The 21026-nt window shown below is 38.3% G+C and overlaps 1 protein-coding gene across 1 annotated transcript in view; it reads right to left on the bottom strand.

Moving 5' to 3' along the window:
• Positions 1 to 10057: 10057 nt before the first annotated feature.
• The window catches only part of RPAP3 (RNA polymerase II associated protein 3), a gene marked incomplete at both ends in the record, with an annotated part of 38650 nt that continues 27681 nt past the window's right edge, over positions 10058 to 21026 (bottom strand). The window contains 5 exons of the mRNA XM_080704904.1: positions 10058 to 10143; positions 13129 to 13229; positions 13657 to 13754; positions 14590 to 14776; positions 15925 to 16160. Of these exons, the coding sequence (XP_080561030.1) occupies positions 10058 to 10143; positions 13129 to 13229; positions 13657 to 13754; positions 14590 to 14776; positions 15925 to 16160 (708 nt within the window). The remainder of the gene's footprint in view (positions 10144 to 13128; positions 13230 to 13656; positions 13755 to 14589; positions 14777 to 15924; positions 16161 to 21026) is intronic.

Genomic DNA, 21026 nt, shown 5'->3' with positions numbered 1-21026 from the left:
AACTAGAAAACTGTCAAACTGTATGAAAAAATAATAGGTGTCAACACTAAGATGACAAAAATATTACAATAATCTGACAAAAATTTTAAAGCAGCCATGATAATGTTTCAACAAGCAATTATACACCTGCTTAGAACAAGTAAAAAATAAGAAATAGGAGCTATAAAGAAGAGCCTAATGAAAAATTTAGACCTGAAAATAAAATGGCTAAAATAAAAATCTCAGTGGATGGGCAGAAGGAGAAAACAGGGAAGCCAGTGAATTCATGATACAATAATATACATAAATTAATCTGAAAAATACAAATTTAAAAAATGAACAGAGTCTCAAGAACCTGTAAAATTATTTTTAAAAATCTAAATTTATTCAGTTTTCAGAGAGAAAAAATAGCAAGGCTGAAAATATTTTTTAAAATAGATTTTAAAAATCCCCAAATTTGGCAAGAAACAAAGACCTACAAATTCAAGAAGCTAGGCAGCCCCTAAACATGAATCAAAATTAATCCATGCCAACATGCATCATAATTAAACTTTGTAAGAATAAAATCAAAGAAAAAAGACATTAACATACCCAGAGAACAGAGAACACAGTCCATGGGGGGTAAAAAATGACAACTGATTTCTTATTGGAAACTATGGAGGCCAGAAGGAAGAGGTATAATGTTTTTCTGGTTTTCTTTTTTTGGTTTTTTTGGTGGTACTGGGGGTGGAACCCAGGGGCTTTCTACCTCTGGAATATACTCCCAGACCTATTTTACACTTTATTTGGAAACAGGGTCTCACTAAGTTGCTAAGAGCCTCACTAAGTAGCTGAGGCTGGCTTTGAACCTGTGTGATCCTCCTGTCTCAGCCTCCCAAGCGTGGGGATTATAAGTGTGCACCACCACGCCCGGCTATTTTTCTGTTTTGAAAGAAAAGAACTGTCAAGCAAGAATCTTATATCAAATAAAAATATATTTTAGAAATGACATATAAAAACCTCCATAAACTTAAAACAATTGAAATTGAACAGAATAAAAAGAAGACACAAATTTCCAACATAAATAATGAAGCAGACTATCACTACATACCTTATAGACATTAAAAGATAATAAAGAAATACTACAAACAACTCTATATGCAATTTGACAACTAGATTAAATTTAGAAGGCTATCTCGGGAGATGCAAATTCTCATAAATCACCTTGTATTAATTTGAATAGCCCTATAATAATAAGAATATGTAATTTGCAATTTATTTTAAATCTTCCAAGAAATAAATCTAGCCAGATATGATGGTACACACCTATAATCCCAGTACTTGGGAGACTGAGACAGGAGGATTGCAGGTTCAAAGTCAGCCTCAGCAATTTAGCAAGACCCTAGCAACTCAAAACTCTGTTTCAAAATAAAAAATAAAGCCGGGTGTGGTGGCGCACACTTGTAATCCCAGCATTCGGGAGGCTGACACCAGAAGATTGCAGTTCACGGACAGCCTCAGCTTAGTGAAGCCCTCCGCAATATAGTGAGACCCTGTTTCAAATTAAAGAATAAAAATTAAGGCAGGGGGTGTAGCTCAGAGGTTGAAAGCCCCTGGGTTCCATCCTCAGACCCGCAAAAAAAAATTTTTTTTTTAATTTAAAAGGGTAGGAGTGTAGCTCAGAAGTTCAATCTCTAGTATCAAAAAGTAAAATTAGCCAGGCGTGATGGCGCACACTTGTAATCCCCGTGCTTGGGAGGCGGAGACAGGAGGATCACACAGGTTCAAAGTCAACCGCGCTGGCTTAAGAGACCCTGTTTCCAAATAAAAAGCATAAAATAGGTCTGGGAGTGTAGCCCAGAGGTAGAAGGGCTTCCAGGAACCCCAGTACCACCAAAAAAAAAATAAATAAATAAATAAAATTAAATAAATCCATTAGGAAGACATTAGCATCAATTCTATATTATCTCTTCTAGAAAATGGAGAAGAGAATATTTTCGAATTCTTTTTTTGTTTGTTTGTTTCATTGTTGTTTTAATACTGGGCATTGAACCCAGGGCCTTGCACATGCTACGCAAGTACTTTACCACTGAGCTATAACCCTAGCCCTTTTTGTTCTTTTTGAGGGTCTCATTAAGTTGCCCAGGCTGGCATCAAATTCATGATCCTCCTGTTCAACTCCTAAACCTCTGGGATGATAGGTGCACACCACTGTGCCTACCCAATTCATTTGTGAAGATTGCACTACCCTGATATGAAAAACAGACCAAAAATAAAAACAAAAACAAAAATCCTGTAGACCACTCTCCTTCATGAATATAGATACAAAAATAAACCTTTACAAAATATTAGCAAATACAATTCAGCATCTATAAAAGTAATATATAATCTAAACTATATACCATGATTCAGTGGGATTTACCCAGGGATATAAGGCTAAAATCAATATAATCTGCCTCATCAACAGGCTAATTTTAAAATCATATGATTATAATAACCAAAGCAAAAAAGGCATTTAAATTTTTTTGAACAGTGATTTTTTTGTAATGGGGATTTGAACCCAGAGCCATTCTACCTCCAAGCTACACCCCCAACTCTTTTTGTGTTTTGAAACAGGGTCTTGCTAAATTGATAAGACTGGCTTCAAACCTGCAATCCTCATGTCTCAGCCTTTCTTTTTCTTTCTTTCTTTCCTTCCTTCCTTTCTTTTCTGTTCTGGAATGCTCAGAACCCTTTCGTATTAGTTTGCTAGGGCTGCTGTAACAAAGTACATACTGGGTGGCCTAAGCAACAGATAGTTATTTCCTCACAGTCCTGAAGACTAGGAATCTGAGATCCAGCTGTCAGCCGAGTTAATTTCTTCTCAGTATTCCTCTCATTTGCTTGTAGATGTCTGTCTTCTCCCTGAAGACAGACCCATCTTGCCATGGCTTTTTCTCTGACCAGGTGTGCCCTAGTCTCCTTCTTGTAAAGACAATAATCCCTTTGAGATTAGGATCCACTCTAATGACCTCATTTTAACTTAATTACTACTTTAAAGATTCTATCTCCAGGCCGGGCGTGGTGGCGCACGCTTGTAATCCCCGCGCTTGGGAGGCAGAGACAGGAGGATCGCGCAGGTTCGAAGCCAGCCGCGCGCGCTGGCTTAGGAGACCCTGTTTCCAAATGAAAATGTAAAAATAGGTCTGGGAGTGTAGCCCGGAGGTAGAAGGGCTTCCAGGAACCCCAGTACCACCAAAAAAAAAAAAAAAAAAAAAAAAAAAAAAAAAGATTCTATCTCCAAAGAGAGTTGCATTCGGAGGTCCTGGGGGTTAGGACTTCAACATGAATCTGAGAAGAATTCAATCATCCCCTAACACCTTCCCTTCATGATGCTCCTGCACAAAAATCCTTTCTCCAAACTCTTTACAAATTTTATCTCAATTCCTAATTGTTCCTTTTCTTTTTGGTGATGAAAATTTATTTATTTGTAATCTTTCACTATTATTTTAATAGGATCTAAGAAAAAGAGGATAAAAACAAATGTGCTTAGTCCATCAGCTTTACCCAGACACCCCCACCCATCTGTTAATTTATTTAATTATGTATGTTACTGGGGATTAAACACAGGGGCTTCTACCTCTGAGCTATACCCTCAGATCTTTTTTTAAATTTTGAAGTCCTCTTCTTAGTATCAGACCATAGTAATCAATTTCTATTAACTCGATTCATTTGACATTTTTATATTTTTATTTTTGTTTACTTTTATTAGTCTTTTTAATCCACAAATAGGTTTTAAGACATGACAGCTTTTGTGTGTGTATGTGGTACTGGGAGTGGAACCCAGGGGATTTCTACCTCGGGGCTATATTCCCAGACCTATTTTATATTTTATTTGGAAACAGGGTCTCACCAGGTTGCTGAGAGCCTCATTAAGTAGTTGAGGCTGGCTTCGAACCTATGCGATCCTCCTGTCTCAGCCTCCTAAGCTCAGGGATTACAAGTGTGCACCACCATGCCCAGAAAATGACAGCTTTTTATATTTCTATTTTACCCCCTGAATATCAATACTGTTTTGTATTGTCTGTTAAAAAATAGACTAATTTTGTGAAGTTCTATAACCCCATTACTATTATTCAAGTCCAATTTCTGTTGTTTAATGTAGTATGCCAATGAACATATTACATCATAAAATTTACAATGTACCACCTATTACAGGGTAATTTTGTGTGTGGGGGGGGTACTGGGTATTGAACCCAAAAGCTCCGAGTTACACCTCCAGCCCTATTTCTTATTATTTTGAAACAGGGTCTCACTAACTTGCAAAGGGCCTCACTAAGCAACCGAGGCTGTCTGTGAACCTGCAATCCTCCTGTCTCAGCCTCGCAAATACTGGGATTACAAATGTGTACCAACATGCCCAGCCTCAGGGTAATTTATGGGAATAAGTAATATTCCCATAAATGAAAAATAAAAAATGAAAACATTACATCATAAAATTTACAATGTACCACCTATTACAGGGTAATTTTGTGTGTGTGGAAGGGGGGGGGGGTATTGGGTATTGAACCCAAAAGCATTCTACCTTTAAGTTACACCTTCAGCCCTATTACTTATTCTTTATTTTGAAACAAGGTCTCACTAACTTGCAAAGGGCCTCACTAAGCAACTGAGGCTGTCTGTGAACCTGCAATCCTCCTGTCTCAGCCTTGCAAATACTGGGATTACAAATATGCACCAACATGCCCAGCTTCAGGGTAATTTATGGGAATAATAGGAAATTTAACAACCAAGTCCTAAAATGAAGAGTACAGCGCCATCTCCTGGATCAAAGTCAATAATGCAGCCCCTAAAAAGATGCTCCAGCTGGGAGTGAGCTTGCTTGGGAGGCAAAGACAGGAGGATGGCGCAGGTTCGAAGCCAACTGCGCTATTTAAGAGACCCTGTTTCCAAATAAAAAAGTATAAAAATAGGTCTGGGAGTGTAGCCCAGAGATAGAAGTGTTTCCAGGAACCCCAGTAACACCAAAAAATAAAAAATAAAAATAAAAATAAATAAAAGACTGGCTCCAAGCTAAATGAAAGCAGTAAGGTACCTATGAAAAGGAATTATACATGAAAAAATGAGACTGCTTTATTTATAACACATGTCAATTAAATCAATGTTTATCACCATAGTGATGAAAATCTTAGGTTATCTATAGTTAACAATAGAATCTTCCAGGCTTGGATCAAAATTCTCTGGTGGTGTCATGTGGTTGCTTAGTGAAAACTTTGTTCAGCTTTGCGCTATCAAATGCAATGGCAAATCAGGTGATGAAAAACTCAACAGCAAACCTCAGTGCAGGCTGACTATAACATTTCAGACAGCAAGGGCTGAAATTTGCACAACAGACTACACACTTATTTTGAACACTGTGACTGACTCTGATTATCCAAATCAGGTACTTTCTTGGGGGGTGGCAGGGAGAGTGAGGATGAGATAAATAGAGCAAAAACAAATCCTAGGTGTCCATCATAACAGGCATGCATGAAACAAAACAAAAACATTAAAACATTAAACAAAACAAAAACACTTGGGGAATCAGAAGAATTTTCTGCACTCCTAGGTGTTTACTGGATCTTCTTTTCCCTTTGGAAAATTCTCCATTATCCTGGGAACACGGACAGCCTGCAAGAAGGGAGTGATTTCAGAGGGAGGCCTCAGGGTGAGATTCTGAGTTTTCCAAGGTAAGGCCTGTCTACTGGGAGAGCCAGTGAACCTCTGCATGGTGAGGGGAGAGGGAAGCTGAGGGGTTTCACTTCATCTGGCCTAGGCTGGCTGGCTGAGAGAAATCTGGTCTTGGGGCCTGGTACCTGTGCAAAGCTGCAGCCAGTAGACTCCATAAGCAGTGGTGCTCTAAAGTTGTTTTCTAATAATGACTGGATGGCATCCCCAGGTATTCAGCATAGCTTTGCTCAACTCTGTCCTCCTGTACCAGCTATGCTGGGGAGGTGAAAGTATAAAGCAGGTCTGGAAGAAGAGACCACAGGCTGACCACAGCAGGGAACCCCTGGGGAAAGCTGAGTTCCTGTGTGTGTAAACCCGCACAGGTGATTGGGTGTTGCTAATATACAACAAAAGATCCGTGTCTCCTCGTGACCCAAGAAAGGGTACCAATGGAAAGGACGACCCCTCACACCGGAGCCCTTGAGGATACGCTGGTGATCATTGTATAAGGTCATCTGAACCTGCTGCTTCACCTCTGGATTTTGTTTCTGTTTCCAGAATACTGGAATGTTCACATGGCCTTGCTACTGGGTTTGCAGCAGGGGCTGAAGGCAGATGGGGGCGTCCTACTGAACCTCATCCTCCTCTTACCTGATTCTTTACTGAGGTAACAGTAACCAAAGCTACAAGTACCTAGTACTGAATTAACTCAGGAAACCACCCCCAGCCTGGAGACCCATAGTTACTATGTCAAGGTTATGATCCTGGGACCTAGCCTCTCCAACCCCCACTTAGGCAAAATGCTGAGCCTGTGGGAAGCGGGCAGGCACGTCTCCCTTCCTCTTCTCTCCTACCCCATTTTTCCAGTTAAATTACTCTTTGCACTTCTGGACTGCCAGAAACCCTTCCTTGGCTTTGGCCTTTCAAGCCCTGGTCTTGAGACGCCATCAGAATCCTTCTTTCCAAAGCATAAGATGATAAAGGTTGGATCAGATAAGTCATCTGAACAGCTAGCTCATATGTTACCATTTTCAAATCATAGTAATTCCAACTTTTAAGCCAACTTAAAAGTGTGTCTCCAAGAAGCCTTAGGATAGGATTTTTCAGGGATTCCAGCAAGAAAGTAGGGAAATTTATTTGGCATTTAATGTACTAACATTTTGAGATAGACATTTAATCCACGGCCAGAGCTGAGAACATGACCCAGTCTGTTATCAAGCAGGACTTCTGTACTGCCAGACTCCAGAAATAATACTGTCTCTGGGGTCTTGAACTGTAGGCCAGTAAGGTCCAAGTCAGGTCAATGGCAACCTGGAGTGGAGAACAGAGTAACGCCTCAACATCTCTACTCGTTCCTGGGCAGAATTGTGCGTGAGGCCTTGGTTTTGGTCCTTTCATCATCCTAAGATGCAAGGACGTTAGCACTCACAAAAGGCTTGGTTCAAAGAGTAGAAGAGAAAGGAATGAATAAAGTATAATCCTTGGGAAATCAAACTAATGACCAAAAAGAATGATATTTCAGTCTTGACTTTGCTTTTCCCTCTTGCAAATGCACCACTTCACCAGAATTCAGGACCTACCTGAACTTAATTATAGCCTTGCTCTGATGTTACAGAAATGCATATTCAGTTATCGCAGTGAGAATAAACAAGATTCACCATGCTTTACTACCTCAATTGAACCCAAATAACTAAACATCAAAACTAATGCTGGAAGCTGGGAGACAAGGAAAGTATGGGAAACAGATGTCTCTTGGTGGTAGAACAGTCCTATCATCGGACAGTTTTTCTGCATATTTCTTTCTAACTGCATTTGTGGGGGTGGGGCAATACTAGGGATTAAACCAAGGGGCATTCTACCTCTGAATTATATCCCCAACCCTTTTAATTTTTGAAACAGGGTTTCCCTACAGTACTAGGCTATTCTCCCTCAGACTTCCAAGTACTGAGATTGCAAGCATGTGCCACCATGCCCAGCTCTAAACCGCATTTCTGTGACATCTTTTATTTTCAAAGTCCAATCTGATGTTTTAAGCCCAGGGCCCATGCACTAGACCACTAAGAGGGAGAGTGCTTCCCACCTAGGGACACAGGACACCAGCAGAGGAGTGTCTGGTAAGGACCCTTTTCTTGGCTTACAGATGGCCCTTCTCATTGTAGCCTCACATAGTGAAGAGAGATCAAACTGGAGGCGAAGGGCAAGAGAGGGAGGACGGTCCCCAATTACCTCCCAAAGGCCCCGTCCCTAATGCCATCACCTTGGGGCTCAGGGTTTCAACAGATGATTCTGGAAGACATATTAAGCTCATTGCACCACCGAATCCATATTCAATGGCTTGGGCTTCTCAAAGCTGACTCAGTGAAGCCTACATTACTGGATCTCATGAGGGAACCTGGCAGGGGTTTCTGAGTTATGACTTTGGGCAAGTAATTTCGTCTCTCCAGCTCTGTTTTCCCATCCAAGTAACAAATGCTTTAAATATCTCATTGGATGGTTGCAAGGGTCAAATAAAATACACTGAGTCAAAGTGTCAAGAAAACCATAAAGCACAGAGCATGTTGTTAGGATACAAACTCTTACCATGGCCCTGACTCTTTGGGACAAAGTATCAAATGTATTCTCAATGAAAGTACTGCAAATTCAGTTCTAGTACAGAACCAGGGGAGTGACTGAATCGTCTACCCTCAAGCATTTCCAACTACTCTGGCTATAAAGTGGCTATTTCTTAAATTTTTCTCTTTGAAGATCAAGTTGATTTAAAATTACTTTTGAAGCCGGGTGTGGTGGCGCAGGCTTGTAATCCCCACGCTTGGGAGGCTGAGACAGGAGGATCACACAGGTTCGAAGCCAGCCTCAGCTACTTAGTGAGGCTCTCAGCAACTTAGTGAGACCCTGTTTCCAAATAAAATATAAAAAAGGTCTGGGAGTATAGCCCGGAGGTAGAAAGCCCCTGGGTTCCACCCCAGTACCACCAAAACAAACAAACAAATAAATAAAATTACTTTTGCTTGGTGTTTATATTCAAATCACGCAATGACTGAGGTCATCTTTACTTCTCTCTCAATGCACGAGGGACGCTGTGACTACGCCAGGCTCGGCCCTATGCAGAGCCGTCTCCGTCCTGAGGTAGGAAGGAGCTGCAGCAAGACTCACTACTGAGACAGACCAGACTGGGACTGCAAAAGCATTTCACATATTCCAATAACTTCTTAGCAGCTGAAAATATTTTATTATTGGTAAAACTTCTACATGCCTATGACCTTAACTAATACGTTTAATTTTTCCTGATTTCATCTGCTTCATCAATCCAAAGGCTGCCCCCAGATTAATGAATAACCCCATCATCAGCCTCAGCCTCAGTATGTTCACTGTCTTAGGTGATTTAAAATGTCATAAAGCAAACCGTAGGCACATTAACATAGTCCCCTAGAACTCAGGCGTATCTTCTCATCTACACTTATTCCTGAAGAGGGAGTAAACCCAAAGAAAGAATCTAACAAGTCCTAAACACTTGCTTTACCTATGTCAACTGCATGAATATCTGCTCCCTTTATTCCTCCCCCACCACCCTGGCTCTCAGATTGGCATTTGAAATATAGGAAGTTTAAATGCTAAAGTATCCTCAAACAAAAATATAAGATCCTCAGGGGACCAACCAAATGACAACCGCCACAGCTCTCCTTGCTGAGATGTCTCTGAGAGAACGGGTCTGGGCCTGTGTGCATTCCAGGGTGCTGCCACAGCAAGAGTTATCCTGCACTGTGCTGTCCGCCTGCCCCTGGCAGTTACGATGGATCACCTGATAGAGAAGTGCCACCCCACCACCAGACCCCAGCCCTCCTTCTCGGCCTGCTCGGACCTCTGCTCCCCATCTCTCCCAAATGGCCAGTTCCAGAATCACGTGTGGAATCCCCCTGCGTCTCTCCTCACTCACCGCCTGGCTTCTTCACAGTGGTCAGCACAGCACCTGTCACTGCGAAAGCACAGAGCTGCTTCCGCCCGCACAGGGGGCTGGCTGTCCTACTCCCGTTTGTCTGACTGGCTGACTGTGATCAGAGAACAAACTGAAAGAGCATTTCCTTCTCAAACATGCTTCTTAGATACATCCCTGAACTGAGGACGAGGGGAGGCAAACCAAAGAGGCCAAGCCTCTGGAGGCCCACCATGGCCCTCTGCAGAGCTGTGTTCTGATTTGTAACCAAAAATACTGATCCTTACAAATATCTCTCATTGTTTACATTTTTATTTTCAGCAAGATTTATAAATAGTTCACCTGAATGCATTTCACACTAGTTAGATCAAAATTCCTATATGATTTCATTTTCTTTACAAAGCAAAACAAAACACTGTTTTCAGTAGAAAAAAATTTACATGTGAAAGTTCAAAACAATAATTTCTGTAAAAGTAGAAGTCAACAACCATATCTTTTCTTCAGTTCTTCAACAGAATTGTCCTTCAATCTTGTTTTTTCTATGTGACTGAATAACGCATGTATAACTGAAAAAAGGAAAAAATCCATTTTAATCTCCATTTTAAGAAACTAAGTGAAATGTAAATTAAAGGACATAATCTGATTTGTCAAATAAAAAATTTTAACCTAATAATTAGGATTACTTAGGATTAATTAGGATTACCATATTAATTAGGATTACTTATAATTAGAATAATAATAATTAGGATTACTTATAAATTAGGATAATAACTAATTAGGATTATAATAACTAGGTTTACTTATAAATTCTAATTCATATGTTTAAAAAAACAATCTGGAAATAAATTATACAACAATCCAGCAAGTGTTTCTTTCCAAAATATGTTGCTCTGGCTATACAAAATTTCCCCTACATTCCAGATGAAAGTATAGATTAAGTTTAATTCTCTACCATCATAAAGTTTTTGCCTTGTGTAACCAGCGTGCATTTATTTACCCAATATTTTTATTTTAAGTAATTAGTTTTCTTTTTTGTTTTTCTGGGGGGTTTTGTGGCACTGGGGCTAAACTCAGGAGCATTCTATCTCTGAGCTACACCCCAGCCGAATTTTTTTTTTAAACAATGAGGAAGCACCCAAGTGAAGTCTAGGGTCTCACTAGGTTGATGAGTATCTCACTACTTGCTAAGACTGTCCTCAAACATGAGATCCTCCTGTCTCAGCCTCCCAAGTACTTGGAATACAAGTGTGTACCATCATGTCTGGCAAGTAAGTGTAACTTAAAATCATTTTATTTAAAAAACTTTACACCACTGATATAAATTAAAAATCAGCAACAACATCCATGAAATGACATTTGATGAACTAGTTATATATATATAATATATATATATGTATATATATTATATATATATACATATTTTTTTTAATTTTATTTATTTTTTTTTGCACGTCTGGGGATGGAACCCAGAGGCAATTTGACCTCCGAGCTACACCCCCTGCCCAATTTTTTATTCTTTATTTTGAAACAGGGTGTCTCACTGAGTTGCAGAGGGCCTCACTAAGTAGCTGAGCCTGTCCGTGAACCACCATCCTCCGGTCTCAGCCTCCTGAATGCTGGGATTACAAGTGTGCACCACCACGCTAGTTAAATATTTTTAGATCAAATAAGTATGTCGTTTCTAACGGTTAAAGAAAGATTTGTCTATGAATCATGTAAAAGCTTCATTTTTACCACCAAGTAGTCCACACTCAGCACTTAAACATGTTATAATTCATGCTTCTCAACATTAAATGGAGAACTAGCTAACTCTTACTAATGATAATGGCAATACTAAAAGAAAGTAACAGCTGACATTTACTAAATGTTTATTATATGCCAGCCATTCTAAGTGCTTCCCATGTTTGACTTAGCAGACAGTGGGAACCCAGACCCAGACGGTCAGTCAGTCTGAAGAGCCGGCTGACATCCTGTGAGGACACTGAACTTCACCCCACGTTTAGAGGAGAGGCTCCTATGAACTAGCACTAAGGCCTAGTGGACAGCTAGACAAAGTCTCTGCCCTAATAGAGATTTCGTCTGTTAAGGAGAGAGAAATAATAAACATATACATGAAACACTCTCCGTTAATCATGTATTGGGGGAAATATGAAGCACAGTAAGAAGAGAAAGGCGACGGGGGACTGAGAGGCGGTGAGTTATTAACAGGGCTGGTGAGAAAGGCGTCTTCGAGGTGGTGGCAGTTAGGTGAAAGCTGAAGTGAGTGAGGAAGCTCCCAAGTGAAGTGAAGCGACATGGGAGGTAACCAGGCTGAGGAAGCAAATACAAAGTCCCTGCGGTTGCCACCAGTGCGGCACACTAACACATCTGAAGCTACGCTGGGTGCGATCGCGCATGCCTGTAACCCCAGGAGGACAGGTTCACACCACCCTCAGCAATTTACACACTGTTTCAAAATAAAAAACAAAAAAATAGAATTGGGGGTATGGCTGGGCGGTAGAACTCCCCTGGGTTCAATCACCAGTACCAAAATGGTGGTGGTGGTGGTAGCAGTAGTAGTAGTAGTAGTAGTAGTAGTAGTAGTAGTAGTAGTAATAATAATAATAATAATAATGCCACTGTAATTAGGTAGAGTGATTTTTTTTTAAGTAGCACAAGATAAGGTCAGAATAGTAATAATAGTTAAATAAGAAAAGAAATCCAAAGTATGTTTGGTACAGAAAGTATCTGAGAATGGTACACTGAGTTTTTGCTAATTTTTAAAACCAAAAACCTGGCACTGCTATATTTGAATGATTTTCTTTTTACTAAAACCAGGCCAAAACTTTAAGTAACTGAAGTTTTCACTGTTTAGTATTACTTTACTCAGGGTTTCCAAAACTGACCCTTTATACCAAATACTGATATGTGGGGGAAAAAATAAGGAAGACAATTCTTTAAACTCATTACCTACTACTCTTTACTCCCTAACTCTACCATCCAGCCACACTGCACTTTCAACTTTCTGAATTCTCTTTGCTCTTTTCTGACTCAGAACTTCTGGCACAAAGCATTCTCTCAATTTAAAATTCTCTTCCCTACCCTTCAAATGACTGACTCCCACACTTTGAGAATTCAGCTCAAATCCCACAAACTCAAGAAAATCACCTCTCAGAATGGATTAGACATCCCCTGTACCTGGCCTAGATACATGCTCCTGTAAAGTGTCACGATGGCAGGAAGTTAACCGCTATGCCATTCACTGCATTTCTTGGAAGAGCCCGCACTGTACACTGGGCTGCCTGGGTTCAAATCCTGGGTATGGCTACCTTTGTGACCTTGGCCAAATTCCTAAACCTTTCTAGGCCTTAGCTTCTTCTCTGTAAAAAGAGGGTGATAATAGTACCTATACCTGGTAATAATTTCAGGATTAACACATATAATTTTAATTGTACTTAATTTCATTGTTTATACCTTAAGAGTAAATAGTCAATAAATGTCTGCTATCATTTGTTGAATAATAAGTAGATAAGAATAAGTAGATAGGAAAAAACTTTTTTCTTAGAACTTACTTTTTTTCTCAGGTTCTGACATAAACATCACTGCCATATCAAACCTTTTTAGTTCAGAAAGTGTTTGTAAGATTTCAAAGATGAGTGATGGCTTTTCTTTCCTGAAATAATTAAAATATAAAAATGGTCAGTTTAAAATAGCTCATTTAGTTCTGTTTACTAACACAGTATTTCTAAGTTATATACAAGAAAGGTCTTCTTCTCCCGCCCCCCGAATATTATATTTTAAGTACCCAAACAATGAAATTTATTCAGTCAACTGAAGAAATTACAATATTCTTAAATGAAATATTAGCACAGAAACTACTACTCTGCTTTTAACACTGGTCACTTCCACGCCCTAATTTTCTCTACAAAACAATTAAATATTTTTTTCTCCTACTTAAACTTTCACCCTTTTATTGTTCATATCTGATATCTCTTTACAACTTCTATAAAAGTAAAATCTACTAGAAAACTATAATTTTGCCAAATCAGTGGATATAGCAATACAATATAAGAGCATAGCTAAAAGAAAGTTTAACTTACTCAATGTAAAAGTCATGTAGAATTCTAATGATTTGGTTGAATACATCTGGATCTAGATTTTTCTGAAACAACTTAGGATACAAAGATGGTTCAATTTGCTAGAAAAAAATTTAAAAATTAAATTGTGACAACATTCACATTTCACAAATTATTTACATACTAATTGCTTTGATTAAAATATTAGAAATAATTACTATGCATTAATATCATATGACTAATAATAGTTATATTTAACAATATAAATTCTCTTAACAATTCTAAGAGAAGAATGGCAGTTAGCGGAATGTAAGATAATTACTCTGCTCCAGTCAAAGAAAAATCACATGAACAGAAGAGACAAACACCACCGCAGGATAGACAGAAAACCAGAGTTCGCCAAAGAGCAACAGCTGTAACTAGAAATTCTTAAGAGAAAAATTACATGAGACAATACTTTTGGAAATAACAATTCTATAATTATAAAGAAGCAACTACCATCACACTCAAAAAACTCTAATCTATTACTCACTAAATTTCATATGATTTGATTCTTCTTGATACAAATCAAGAAGATATAAATCATTCATTTTTAGGAAAACAGTCACCTATATAAGGCAAACATTGCTTGGCACACAGAAGTCATTCAATGTATTTTAGCTTCCTTTCCCCATCTTGAAAGACAAAGAATTAACCTTAAACTATAAGATATAAAATTATATTGTTATTCTAGACTCTAGAATTCAACACAAAGCTTATTTTTAAGGGAGAAAAACAAGATTCCCTGGCAGCAAATATTTTAAAATGGTCTGGTCAGGGTGATGTATGTATCAGGCAAAAGAAGAAATCATTTTCTACAATCCTATTATATAAAAAGCAAATATGATAACATTACGATTATACAGTGACGGAAGTTGGCCTTTTACTTTCAAGAGAATGACTCGCTTCCTCTCTTACCTTTAAGTACTGATACAACCTATCTGGAGAGCTCTTCAGCTGTCTGAACTCAGACTCAAGCTGGAAGGAGTTGGCAGGAACTGGGGGCAGAACGGCTGTAGCAAACTGAGCAGGGACTCGTTCTGCCTTTACAGAAACCTCCTCATTTAAACACGGGCACACATCCTGTTTCAGAGTGACTTGGGGTCTGAAATATTGCAGAGGCATCGATCAAACAGTTAGGGAAAAGCAACAGTAGTCAAAGAAAACAGTAATAGAGATTTTTTAAACTTCTGACTATATTAATATTGTTAGCAATTTGTACTTTATAAAATATTAAATTTTTGACTTATGATATATATAAATTTTGAGACAAAACAAATTTTTATATTCTGAATATGTAATTACTATTCTCATCTACTGGATGACAGCCACCCTTTGAGCAGACCATCAACCAGACTGTCACAACTCAGCCCTTCAAAAATCTGAATTATCATTTTCAAGATATGTCAAAAAGGAAGAAATGCTTCTTCTTTCCTTAAAAAAAAAAGTCTGCTTCTTTAGTATTTTCCCACAATACATACCTACATTTTAAATAAAACTACTACTAAAGTTCAGTTTCAAATAAAACAAAAAGCCAGGCACAGTGGCAGCAGGCCTGTAACCCCAGCTACCTGGAGGCTAAGGAAGGAGGACTCCCAAGTTCGAGGACAGTCTCAACAACTTAGGAGACTCTGTCTCAAATTTTTAAAACCTAGGTTTAACCTCTAGTACCACAAATAAAAATGTAAAAAACAAGAAATTTCTCATAGTTTTGTTAAGTAGCAATATAAGACTATATATAAGACTAACCAATAGCACAAAATTAACCTAAATCAGTCTATATTTTCGTCATTAAGGAAATACATGTAACTAGATTTTTATCCCAAGCAAAATTAAGAGCATGCCCAACAGTCTTCAGTATTAATGGAGAAAGTAGTCATATCTAATTCTACATTTTTATGAAGCTTCCTTTTAAAACTGTAAATGTTTATTGAATTAAATTAAAAATGTAAATAGTTTACTGAATTAATAAACATACAGTCTGAAATTTTACAAAGGAAAATGAACAAAACGAATGTGAACAAGATACTTTCTCATCTTTAAATCATCTCTTAATTCCCCACTCTGGTAAAGGGATAGTGATTATCCCTTAGGCAAAAGCTCTCTCACAGTAAAGACAAAAAAAAAAAAAAAACTAGAACCTGAAATGAGGAAGTTAAAAAATTAGTTATAACTACAAATCCTAAGTTTTCAGCATTATCAATTATTTACAATTATTCTAGATAATTATCAAATAATAGTATTTCTACTTACTGCAAGGCTGGAGTACTATTGATTTCTTCTATTTTCAATACTTTTGCCCTTGGAGTATCGCTTGTGGGGAAAAGGTCATCCTGGCCTGAATTCTCACTTGTGGGGCCTGTGGCTGCTATTACATTTGCTAGATTAATAGGATTACTCTCCGGAGCAGCAGAAGTAGTGCTATCTGGCACATCAATAGTCTGTATCAAATTACCAGTTTCTTCAATAATAACCTTCTTGAGTGGTTTCTAAAACAAAATCAATTCTTAAAATCAACATATTAAAGGTTTCCCATTTTAGGGTCACAAGTTAAAAGGCTGCTGTGTTCTTACAGCTAATACCTCAATTATAAGGAAATTAAATTTGGTGGCTAGACAAACTTAGGAATTATACTGTCTGAGAATAAGAAAAATAAAGGCTATTACACCTATGCTAGGCAGGTCTAAATTGGGAGAGAGACATGTACACACAAAGCATTGTGAGGCCATGGATGTGTACAACAGGAGAAAGCACAAAATGTCAAGAGAACTCAGGAAAGACGGTAAACACTGGCATAGGAAAGCCTTCACACAAAAAAAGGGAATGGCAAAGTGGGTCTGAGTGCAGGAAAGCAGTGCCGTGGGGCTGGCCAACTGGTGGAGTGGTGCAGACAAAGCCTGAGTGGCTGCTTGGGGGCAGCTGCACGCAGACCTGTGTGGCATGTCAAGGAGTTTGGATTTTACCTGTGACAAGCCAACTGCAGTACTGTGGAGAACTGAAGGCAGAGAGAGCAGGGACAGACTACGTGAAAACCCAAGTAAGCGCTCTGAACATGTGGCAGCTGGATAAAACCAGCCCAGGATTAGAGATTTACAAAATTAGTAAGAGTTACCCAAAGCAGTTTTCCAACTTAATAAAACAAGTGTTTATTTTGATCATTAAAAATTATCATATATTTTCAACTTTTTATAGCATTCTCTTATATTTGATAAAACAACAATATTTTCACTTTATCACACAAGACAAACAGAAATACAATAAGGAGCTACTGTTCCACCAAGAGTACTGAAAATGAAACAGGCAGCGAAAGCCCCTTCTAAAATTTGCAAATATTGGTAACAATTGTTGCCACATTAACAGAAAATGGGAGTTTATTTTCTCTACTTTGTATATATTCAAAATTTAATTTTAAAAACAGAACTTTCCTCAATATACTCCCTATGTTCATTCCAAATGCACAGCTGAGTTATAAATCAAAAAGTTATAAATACAAAAACTTCTGACATACATTAAACTCAATGTTAAAACCAAACTTTCTATTAATATAGCTTAGGAAAGACCTAATGTAGCAACTCAATGTTACTAGATGAATGTACATATATGAAAAGCTAGAAGAAAATCTGTAACAGAATCCTTCCAGTCAGCAGTTATATTTTAAAGAATTATGTTAAGGGCTTTGCTCTGCTGAGAACTCTATCAGCCAGTTAAGATACCAAGAGCCGGTTGTGGTGGCGCACGCTTGTAATCCTCGCACTTGGGAGGCGGAGACAGGAGGATTGAAGCCAGCTATGCTGGCTTAAGAGACCCTGTATCCAAAAATTAAAATATATATATATATATAAAATAGGTCTGGGAGTGTAGCCTGGAGGTAGAAGGGCTCCCAAGAACCCCAGTACCACCAAAATAAATAAATAAATAAATAAATACCAAGAATGGACAGATGTTAGTAATAAATAAAAGGACAATAATTTCTGAGAAGCAACAACATGAATTAAATCAATGTGGTTCCAAATCCTTTCACTGACAAGAGACATGTAAATATAATTCTAATTAGTATAATTCTAATAAATACATTTCCTAATGGTGTCTGTCAGGTGTAGTACCCTCAGTGGGTACTGAGGGCCCCTGACAAAGGCCAGGAGGGGCCCAGGGGATCAGAGTGCCAGCAACAGGAATAAACCATAAAATATGCTGCTAAAGCAAGGAAAGGTTTGAGAAAATATCAAAGGATCAATTCGCTCCTTTGTTGAAACTGTGGTTCAAAAGTATAACATTTTATTTAGTGCCATATTATAACCATTTCAAGGGAAAAAGGGAAAAAGGAAAAAGGGAAGAAAGGATGGGAGGACAGAAGAGAGGGAACAAACCAAGGAGAAAGGTATCTTTTGACAGGGGGAACCAGAAAGATGAAAACAATAAATAAAACAAAATAGTTTAGCAGAGACGACAGGATCAGAAAAAAGTTTGATTTACTGTCATCCTATGAGGAACCCCAGACTCCTGCCAGTTTGTTAACAATACTTCTAGGCTCCCAGCTCCTGAAGGACAGACTAACACGGCCCCACCTCCCACGTGAGTAACGCCAGGGTGTGCATGTGCGCACGCTCACACACACACACCTCCTCTCTCTCTCTTTCTCTTCCTCCCTCTTCATTATTTCCTTGATATAAACTATTCTGTGATTTACTTTCAATTGCAAGAAAAAAGGTACGGATAAAGGTAAGGGATAAAGGTACCTTGATCATGATTCAAAAATGAAAAAGAGGCTCAAATCAAGTCTCAAAGGCATTATACCAAATTTCTACTTTCTATTTTTTAAAATTACTATTGCTCACATTTTTATCGTAGCAATCTATAAATAGCAATGATCTCCCTTCTCAGCAGGATACCTATTTTGTGTTAGATCACTTACAGAATGCTTTATTTCAGATCTCTCATTTCAGAGACTCTGAGACACAGTTACAGAAGATTTAAATTTGTGTTACATTTTTAAAACTATTAACACAAACCCACTTTTAAAGTGAAGGAGAGGGGAAACCTATCAAATCTATTAAAGCTACTTAGGGCATACTGACCAAGGGACATTATAGATACAGATATTTAACACAGGGTATTGTGGCAATGTGTTTGTAGTTATAAATAGCAATGTCTAGCAAAAGCTTTCTGTAAACTTGCAGAGTAATTTTTGAGAAAGTTTACAAATATGTAAAGGTTTAAAACACACTTTAAACATTTAATCGTCATTATTGAAAAGAATGGCCAGGCGTGGTGGCACACACTTGTAATCCCAGAATTCGGGAGGCTGAGACCGGAAGATCATGGTTTGCGGACAGCCTCAGCTACTTAGTGAGGCCCTCTGCAACTCAGTGAGAGCCTGTTTCAAAATAAAGAATAAAAAATAGGGGAGCAGGTGTAGCTCAGAGGTCGAATGCCCCTGGGTTCCATCCCCAGACCCGCAAAAAAAAAAGAAAAGCATGGAATATTAACATTAAATATAATATATTGAAGTGAATACAATAAATGGAAGCAACTAGATTTATGCCTGGAACACGAAACACATGAAGCCAGTATTAATCCAGAAAATCCAAGTTACAATAGAAATGCTGGAAAAGGCAGGGCGCGGTGGCACACCTTGTAATTCCAGCATTTGGGAAGCTAAGACAGAAGGATCCTGGTTCTCAGACAGCCTCACCTACTTAGGGAGGCCCTCCACAGCTCAGTGAGACCCTGTTTCCAAATAAAGAATAAAAATAGGGCAGGGGGTGTCACTCAGAAATAGAATGCCCCTGGGTTCCATCCGAGTACCGAAAAAAAAAAAAATTCTGGAAAAGTAATAAACTAAAGAATTTTCTTTCTGCTACTAATCTAAAATATGAACATATCAGAACAAACTTTATCTCACCCTTGTCCTTCATAAAAGGATAAAAACAGCTACTTCAACTTCCTTATTGTTAATTCTATCAAAGACTCATTCATGTGTAACAGTTATTTCAGGAGGTGGGAGAGACAGGGAAAAGATCTTCAACAAAGGGCACATTGGGAGGTTTGGGGAAGAAGATAACTCAATTTTCTGATCTGGTTGGCAGTTTCATGTGAGTTAAGTTATACTCTGTCTTGAGTATTTTTGTATCTATTTTATATTTTATAATTGTGTATGTGTGGTGCTGGAGACTGAATCCACAGGCATTCTACCTCGAAGCTATACCCAACCCTATTTTTCTTTTTTTTTTTTTTTCTTCTTTTTTAGTGCTAGGGATTAAACCCAGGGGTATTCTACCTTCAAGCTACAATCCCAGCGTGATTTTTTATCCTTTATTTTGAAACGGTCTCATTAAGTTGCAGAGGGCCTCACTAAGTAGCTGAGGCTGGCCACAAACCTAGGATCCTCCTGTCTCAGCCTCCCAAGTACTGGGATTACAAGCTTGGGCCACCATGTCCAGCTCTCATCCCTATTTTATTCTTTGTTTTGAAACAGTATCTTACTAAATTGCAGAGAGCCTCACTAAATTGCTCAGGCTGGCTGCAAACCTACAATCCTCCTGTCTTAGTCTCCCAAATATTGGATTACAAGCGCATGCTACCATGTCCAGCTTTATATTTTATAATTTGAATTTTACATATATATTAAAAATACTATGTAGCCAGGTGTGCGCTTGCACATACCTGTAATCCCAGTATTTGGGAGGCTAAGACAGGAGGATCACAGGTTTAAGACCAGCCTCAGCAACTTAGTGAAAGCCTCAGCAACCTAGCAAGACCCTGTTTCAAAAACAAAACAAAAAAAATTTTTTTTTTTTTTTTGGTGGTACTGGGGTTCCTGGAAGCCCTTCTACCTCCGGGCTACACTCCCAGACCTATTTTATATTTTTTTTTTATTTGGAAACAGGGTCTCTTAAGCCAGCAAAGCTGGCTTTGAACCTGCACGATCCTCCTGTCTCCGCCTCCCAAGCGCAGGGATTACAAGCCTGCACCACCACACCCGGCTCAAAAACAAAAAATTAAAAAAAAACTTGGAATGTAGCTCAGAAGTAGAATGATCCTGCATTCAATTCAATAACAACAAAAAGTACTATGTAAATTGTTAAAAATTACCAGTCACACCATATATATGTATATACATACACACACGTATATGTACATATACACACACATAAATACACACAAAAATGTAAGTATATATATATGTGTGTGTATGTATATGTATGTATGTGCATATATACCTTAAATAAATTCAACTTTAGAGGTTCTGCACAAAACTGTCAAATTCATGCCAGCTATTCCTTTAGTTCTATACTTCAGAGAAAAAAACTGATCTTGTTGGACTTAATGATGCAATGTATATGTTTAAAGATCAT

Source organism: Muscardinus avellanarius (assembly GCF_963383645.1).
Source record: "Muscardinus avellanarius genome assembly, chromosome: 11".
Classification (NCBI taxonomy): domain Eukaryota; kingdom Metazoa; phylum Chordata; class Mammalia; order Rodentia; family Gliridae; genus Muscardinus; species Muscardinus avellanarius.
This window is presented reverse-complemented; position numbering and strand designations above follow the sequence as displayed.